At 36.3% G+C, this 8352-nt stretch overlaps 1 protein-coding gene across 3 annotated transcripts; it reads left to right on the top strand.

Moving 5' to 3' along the window:
* Positions 1 to 3712: 3712 nt before the first annotated feature.
* On the top strand, positions 3713 to 7966 carry LOC145950149 (uncharacterized). Of its 3 annotated transcripts, XR_014428251.1 has the most exons (9): positions 3713 to 4868; positions 4942 to 5145; positions 5227 to 5463; positions 5546 to 6187; positions 6260 to 6522; positions 6596 to 6935; positions 7015 to 7087; positions 7168 to 7263; positions 7350 to 7966. XR_014428251.1 is itself a non-coding variant. In XM_083061122.1 (6 exons), the coding sequence occupies exons 1-6, from the start codon at positions 4611 to 4613 to the stop codon at positions 6774 to 6776; spliced, it is 1785 nt and encodes a 594-aa protein (XP_082917248.1). In that variant the 5' UTR covers positions 3713 to 4610; the 3' UTR covers positions 6777 to 7154. The 3 variants fall into 3 exon arrangements, 1 of the variants encoding a protein (XP_082917248.1); XR_014428250.1 differs by having other exon boundaries at positions 7168 to 7966; XM_083061122.1 differs by lacking the exons at positions 7168 to 7263; positions 7350 to 7966 and having other exon boundaries at positions 6596 to 7154.
* The last annotated feature ends 386 nt before the right edge of the window (positions 7967 to 8352 follow it).

The raw sequence follows: 8352 nt of genomic DNA, 5'->3' as shown, positions 1-8352 counted from the left end.
TGATTTAGCTAGTTTCTCCATCATTTGGTGAACCTAACTAAACCACACCCTTTTCCATGTTGTATCTAACAAATAATATGATCAAGGGTTGTCTAGGTAGTTTCCTTATTATATTCACTTTGTTTTCTTGTAGGCTCCTAGGTTACTACATAGGGTACTTCAGGCAAGATATCTTAGTATGTAAGAGTACTTCATTTGTTTCTTATAGTTTTATTACTCTCACATTTTTAGGATTTAGTTTTACACTTAGACTACACTATAGTGAGGAGCCTATTCTTATTTTTAGAGAACCCATCCTTTCTAGTCTAAGGACCCTTGTTAGGACTATAGAGGGAATTCCTCATAGAGTGCACTTTTCACATGTATTATATGAATATAGCATTCCTAATGCTTTGTTTTTTGTTTTTGTAGGTTATCCTATCCTTGTGGATGAACCACTGGATTTGAGGACAAATACTTTCGAAGGGGTAGGGTATGATGGAAATCTAATCCCCAAAGATCCCTTTGGAAGAGGTAAGACCAATATGGATGAAGGTTGATCCAAGGAGGCTCACACTTGAAGACCATTGGGCCTTTAACTAGGTCCATGGTTAGGAGTCTAGAGGAGGCTTCTACAGAGGAGGTGCTTCTTAGACCTTTGCTCTTCATGAGCATTGAGTATGATTCCTCTTATTAGTCTCTTAGTCTCTATTGTATACACATTGTATGATACTTGTACATAGTAGTTGTTTGTATACATGTATTTTGCCTTTGTATTTGTAAGACACTTTCTTTCTTTTATTATAGGTTATCCTTTAGGAATTTAGGGTATGTTACTTAGAGACTTTTGCTCCATTTGACCTTGTATTAAGGATCATTCATTTTTATATTTTTTAGTAGTAGAAGTGGGGTGACAAATAGCAAGGTGTGTAGGTGCAACTAGTAATTGGGCCAGAATTGAGCCTAGGCCAAATTTTACATATTGAGCTTATTTTGTTCCATATTTTCCAAGGAATTGATTTAGTTAGGTCTCACCATCATTTGGTGAACCTAACTAAACCAACTCCAAGTTTTTGGATTGGATTAAATATGGAAATACAAGTCTTTGCCGCCTAGCCTAGTCCTTTGGTTGAATTGCTTGGCTTGGCTTGCACACTTGGGAAGCTTGTGCTACAAGCTTCTAACTTAGCTTGCTTCCCAAGCTTATAAGTTAGAAGCTTGCTCCACAAGCCTCTTAAACCAACTAGGTCGGTCAAGTTAAGCTAACCATGGTTCTCTAGAACCATAGTTAGCCTAACTTGAACCACAAGTTTCCCCACTCTATATAAACCTTTTTCTTATCTGTGTAATCACTTTTTGATGATATATTGAGTGAATTCCAAAATTGTTCAGAAATTCTCTCTTCTAAAAGTCTCCAACCTCTTTGATATTCATTCAATTCTTTTATCCTCTTCAAGCAAGAGTGTGGTGAGAATTGAAGTGGCTTATCTCTCTTCCAAGGAGGGTGCCTCTTGAAAAGCGTTCTTCACCAAACCTTGGTGAAATTTGAAGCTTTTCCTCCATTAGAAGCTTTGGAAAAGCTTGAGAAGAATCAAGGAGCCAAAGGTCTAGGGAGAAACTTGAAGAGGAATCAACATCAATCCGATTCCAAATTGGAATCGGATTGATGTTGATTCCTCTTCAAGTTTCTCCCTAGTGAGTCCCTAATGAGTATAAGAGACAACGTTGATGGTCAACTATAATTCTTTTATTGATTGAGAGGGTTTCTTAGTGTGTGGTGATCCAGGCCATGGCTCCTAGGCTACCTTGTATTGGAGTGCTTTTGGGTAATGTTGGAGATTAGTACCACATGTATGTAGAGTTAGGAGCATATATTGCACAAGTCTCTAATATTGTGATGAGAATGATTCATATTAAATGTTTTTGATGATATGAGATTGAGGAATCTTAAATACTAGATGTATTATGTTGATATAAATTATGGTTGTGTATTATGTTAGCATGCTGCCTATATACCTTGTATGTGCTATACATGGATGAGATATATTCTCACTCCTTTAATTCTTTTGTTGCATTTTGTTTGTTCTTGATCACCATGTAGGAGTAGAGCAAGTATATGAGGCTAAGCATGAAAGAGAGAGAGAGAGAGAGAGAGAGAGAGAGAGAGAGAGAGAGAGAGAGAGAGAGAGAGAGAGAGAGAGAGAGGAAAGTTAGTGCTTTAGTTGATGTTTTAGGGGTCTTACTTTGATAGTGTAACATTGGAGTTAGAGGACTTTATTATGTTTTCTTTAGTTATAGATGGAGTTTAGTTTGCTTTATGATGTTATATGGTTTTTTGAGTTTTTTAAAGACCAGTTTGTGCCTAGGCTTATGAACATATAACTATGTTTATTTCTCGTTAATGCTAGAGTTTTTGTTAATATATGGAACCTTTTATGATACAAATCAAATTAGTTTTTATATTATCTTTTTAATAAAATGTGTTATCTTAATAAAAAAATTATAATAACGCTTTGGGTTAGAAGGGTGTCATTGTCATATTAAGATGTTGTAGGAGGTCGCAACCTCCACTAAATGATATCTCACCATAACAGTTTGGGTGAGGTTTGATAGAACATCTTTGATACATCCTTTTGTGAATTACATTGGGATTATTTAATCTTAATGAGAGTCTTAAATTTATGATTTGGTTGTGAATTATTTTAGTGGATTGTATTGGTTTTAATTCTAAATTCTAATTAATTTTCTTAATTTTTCCCACTTTGACATGATATCTTGGGCAGACCATATCTTGAGCTCCTAAACTTAGAATTAGATGTTTTAGCTATCAATAAAAAGATAAGATAAAAATCTACGACTACTATTTTGGTCACTACGACTAGCTTACATGTCTATTGGCTAAAAAATGCACCACATGTTTCTGTCCCTACACTTTGGATTGAACCAATATAGATCACTGTGAAAATTCTCTCTTAACCTTCATAACTTGTTATAATTATTGTTAAATTGATAAAAAGAATCCCAAGAATTTCAAGAAATTTTTTTCTTGAATATTATCAATTGCTTATTTGAAAATCTGAGTATAATATATGCAATTTGGTAATAAAGAAAAAAGGTAATTACTAAAATTAATTTGGATTACAATATTTGTTCCATTGTGTATTAAATCTGATAAATTGTATTCTTGATTGTATTAGTAATCTGAATGTGATTGATAGAAATTAATGTAAAGATAGTAAAGAAATTAGAAAGAGAGCAGTTTGAAAGACCATTAGAAGTCGTTTGAGCAAAGAATCTATTCAATCCCCCTTTCTAGATTTGTGTTCTATTCGGGACCAACATAAAGCATTTTAAAAAACCTTTTTTTTCTAAAACTAGTTAGATTATAATATCAAAGTTTGAAATAAATCATCCATTATTTAAATAGAGAGTAGAAAAAAGAAAAAAAAAACACAAAGCTTTTGTTGGTACACTCAATAACTAAACACTAATGTGTTAGGGACTTCCTATATTAGGTGTTTTGGACATTCTATGTCGAGCTTGGACGCGACATACATCCTAATAACATAGTGTCCTCACACTAGTGCAAAAAAAGGGTATTTACGTCACCCAATTTACGTCGCAAACCACAAACACCGACGTTGTAAAAACGCGGGTGGCAGTTTCGTAAATAAGTGGAGACTAATTTACGTCGGACCTCTCTTAGACCGACGTAAATTAGGTAATTTACGTCGGGTACCTCCAATTCGACGTTAATTTACGTCGGGTACCACTATTCCGACGTAAATTTACGTCGGTTCCCTGTAGTCCGACGTAAATTTACGTCGGTCCCACCCAAATCCGACGTAAATTTACGTCGGAGTTCAACAAGGGCGACGTAAATTTACGTCGGCGACGCCTTATCCAACGTAATAGTTCTCCTATATTGCCCCCAAGGTCCCATTTTCATTCCCGCGCTCACAGTTTATACGAAATCCTCTGAATTACTTGAGTCTCCCTCTGCGTTTACGGCTACATTCAACGTATCCAAGTTTGTAAGTGTCAGCACGTTGGTCGTTTGAGGTTAGTTTGTTGTCCCCGTAATTTATTTGTTTTTTTTTTGCTATTTGTTCCTCTGGAACGGGCCGTTCTGCAAGGAGAACGGGCCGTTCTGCAAGGAGAACGGGCCGTTCTCCTTGCAGAACGGGCCGTTCTCCTTGCAGAACGGGCCGTTCTGCAAGCAGTACGGGTCGTACCGCATGGAGAACGGCCCGTTCTGCTGGAATTTTTTTTGTTGTAATTTGATGATCTGGAACGTCCCGTTCTAGTTTCAGTACGGCCGTTCCAGATGCATTAAAGAAGAGACTTTTTTAGGCATTGACCTTTAGTTTACCATCGATTTTTTAGGGTTGTAGTTTAGGTTAAAAAAATTATGAATAACTGAGTCAATAGTTAATTTGTGTTAATATATAGATAATGAATCGAAGTTGGATGAATATGGGAAAACATTCCAACCTAATAGGTTTCTGTTTATGTATTATTTGTTTTTTTATTAGTTATTTTGTTGCTATATTGTTATTATCTTTTTTACTTTATTTGTCTATTCAATTAATTCATTGTTTTAATAATGACAGTTTAATTTTTTCAGGATTATGGAGGATTCTGGGTCTGGCAGTGGTAGGAGGGAAGGTAGATCTGTCACTCGATTGTCTGGGTTGACAGCTGGGCGCATTGCCAAGGAGAGGACATCGGTTGAGGTGGATCCTCGTTCTGGCAAGGCATCAGGCCCAAATGCTGCCAAGTTTAAGAGCTATTTGGGAGTCCTAGCTCGACGACATGTTTCTATTATCATTCCATCATGGGATGACGTTCAGGAGGTTGACAAGAACCTCATGTGGCAGGATATTCAGGTATATACTTTCACATCCTTTCAATATTATATAACTTAAATACATTATTTATTATTTGTTGTTATTTTCATAGCAAAATTTTGACATTCCCAACACTGAGGGCATGAGGAGGAAGATGTTATCTGCCCTTGCCAGCAGGTGGAGAGACTTCAAGACTTTCTTGACACGGGAGTATGTATTTGGAGAGCGCCAAAATGAGACTCCCTGTCTAAAGTACCAGATCACTGATGAGGAGTGGATGCAATTTTGTGCCACTCGATTGGACCCTTCGTGGCAGGTTAGTTATCGATAACTTTTACATTGACACAAATACTTAAGGTATATTTTAATTTATCTCATTTTTTTTGTATTATTGTAGGCTAAAAGAATAGCTGCCCAAGAACGACAAGCCAAGAATGATGCACCCCATCTATTGTCAAGAGGGGGATATGAAAGAAAAAAAAAGCAAATGAAGAAGGCTAGGGCACAGGCAGCAGGGGTTGAGGATGCTGACCGTGTGGAGTCACCTCCCCGCCATGAGATGTGGATAGCAGCCCGGACAAAACCAGATGGGCAAATGACTTCTGAGTCTGCAAGGGTCGTTGCTAATAAAATAGTAAGTAAAAATATACAAATTAAGACTCTTCATTTCAACTCATTTAATTCATAAGATTTTTTAATCTTCCTTATTGTTGCAGGAGGATTTAGTTGAGCAGAGCACCCAAGGCTCATTTGTTTCCGATGGTCGGAATGATATCCTCACAACGGCCATAGGAAAGCCAGAGCACGGAGGTCGTGTGCGTGGTGTTGGTGGTTCTTGGAGCCACCGAGATTTCTTTGGTGGCCGATCATCGAGGAGCACTGTCGACTCTTGCAGTCAAGAGGTTATACAGAAATTGGAGCAGAGATTGGAGATGCAGTTTGAAGAGAAACTGAAGAATATTGAAAAACAGTTTGAAGAGAAGTTTGAACTTTTGGCTCGTTCTCAGCAACAGACTGCAGTTGCTCATGATGGTGTTCGAGTCAGCACTAAAGGGAGTTGTGCTGCTCCAAATTTCTCAGGGGAACATGCTCACACTGATGTACCAAACCAGTGCGAGTTATATGTTGAGGATGACCCCCCACGGTTAGTGGCTATTGGCCGAGTATTTGAGGGTGGCTCAACCATCCATGGTGTCCCTCTACAGCCAGACTGGACACGGGTTGTGGTTGACCAAGTTCAAGATGCTGCTGCTCCAGTGCCTTTGCCCAATACAGAGGTTCAACTAGTGGGGCAGGCAACCGGCACATTCTTAGCTTGGCCAAAATGTTTGGTCATGCCGCTTTCAGCACGGGCAAAGGTAATTATATTATTGCTCCTTTAGATTCTTATAATTCTATTATTGTTTAACTAATTTTCATTATTTCTTTAGGATTTTATCGATCGTGGTAAGGAGGTCATGAGAGAACCTCATGTTCATGATGCTAATATCGCAGAAGCTGAGGATGATCCCATATCTAAGCTTCTAATCAAATTACCACGATTAAAGAAGCAACCAATTCAATTGCAGTGGGACATTAGAGTTTTTGGAGTTGATAGCTCTGATGTTCCACTATACATATCTCTGCCTGATGCATTAGAGATTGTTGGGGGAACCTCCATGTTAAATATATCTATCATACAGTTGTGGGCCATGTAAGTCATATTTTCTTTTATGAGTCTAAATTTACAATAATTACATTTAACTTATAATAATTATTTGTGTTAGGTACATGGACAAATTGAGTGTGGAGCAAGCACAAGCAGAAGTATATGGATTTATTGAGCCTCAATCCATCCAAAAATCAGGAAACACTCAGGTCCAGATCCAACAATATATGCAAACATGGATGAGTGACTCAAGAAGACATATATACATGGCTCCATACATTGACGGGTTAGTTTTTTAATTGATTTTTTAATCATGGTAATTTTTTAACTGATTTGTTTGTCATACAATGTAGGTCTCATTGGCAGTTAATGGTAATCATTCCTAAGGAATATACCGTGGTGTGGTTTTGTTCACTTCATCGAAAACCAAGCCAGGAAATTAAAAGCCAATTACATGGGTAACTAAATTTTTTCATTATGTTTTAACACTGTAATTATATATATTGGCTAACATTTATTTTTATTTCAATTAATTAGAATCGTGTCTGGAGCTAATATATTAAGTGGAAGAGCCAGATCATCAAAGTCATTGCATTTCATATACCCTAAGGTTAGCAAATTAATTCATACAGTCAATAATATTTAAATTTATTGACTTTGGAATTAATAATTATTTGTTTCTCATTTTAGTGTAATAAGCAACAAGACTCGTTTGAATGTGGCTATTACATCATGTATTGGATGAAAGCCATAGTTTCTGCGGGTATTATTGATTCTTGGGCGCAGGTAATTCATATCAAAATTTATTTAACTATATTTACCTTTAGAATAATTAACATTGCATATTAATGACACTTAAATTACCCTTTCAGGTCTTTCAAGATCCATCTCCATTGCCCGAAGATGAGATGCTCAAGATAAGAGAACAATGGGCAACTTTTTTTCTAAGTTTAGTTAGTTAGATATTATGTTTATAGTTTGATAGTTAGTTATTTAGATAGCATTGACAAACATGTTTTATAGCTTTTTTAGGATAATAGGATTTACATTGTCATAATTTATGTTTTTTAAGATTTATATATTATTTTCTTTTTGTCATTCAATTTTGAAATACAATTTGAATTTCTATTCTGGACTGCCTGGTTTAGATTTGGTATTCTGGATTATATTTATATGCAGGTGTTGGGTATATCAATTTACAAACGTTTTTAAAAAAAAAACTGCCACAATTTACGTCGGACATGGCGTTGTCCGACGTAAATTTACGTCGGGCCTGGCAAAGTTGCCCGACGTAAATTTGTGGCACGATTTTGACCCTTTTTACGTCGGTCTGAAAAGTTGCCCGACGTAAATTTACGTCGTCTTCCAGTGGCGACGTAAATTTACGACTCCCGTATTAACGTCGGACCCTTTTCCGACGTAAAATGGTCAAAATACACGATGTAAAACACCCTTTGTGTACTAGTGGATCATTAAAGAATTTTCACTACTTAATTTAAGAGTACAAACCAAATATCTCTAGCTCTTTAAGTTTTACAAGTTGTTAAGCTCAATTGAGCTATACTTCACCAAGTATTATTTCTTACCAAGCTTCTTCAAGCTCCTTACAACATAGAGTTAGGATTTACAAGTGTTTAATCCACAAAGGTGAAGATATGTAAGTACAAGCTAGCGTGTCATTCAACACAAAACTAAAACATAGTAAACTATCAAGTTAAAGAGATTGTCCACTCAATAGTTGAAGTATTTTTTTTATTGATAACTTTCTTATTTGGCACTAATATGAATTCACATATTAACACTTTGAAATGTTCAACATCTTCATGGGTCTCAATGTATAGCTTTTAGAAGAATAACGATAGGGACAAAGAATAT

Source organism: Cajanus cajan, chromosome 7, assembly GCF_000230855.2.
Source record: "Cajanus cajan strain Asha chromosome 7, NIPB_CcT2T_4, whole genome shotgun sequence".
NCBI classification, from domain to species: Eukaryota; Viridiplantae; Streptophyta; class Magnoliopsida; order Fabales; family Fabaceae; genus Cajanus; species Cajanus cajan.
Note: the sequence above shows the minus strand (reverse complement) of the source record. Positions and strands in the feature narration are given on the sequence as shown.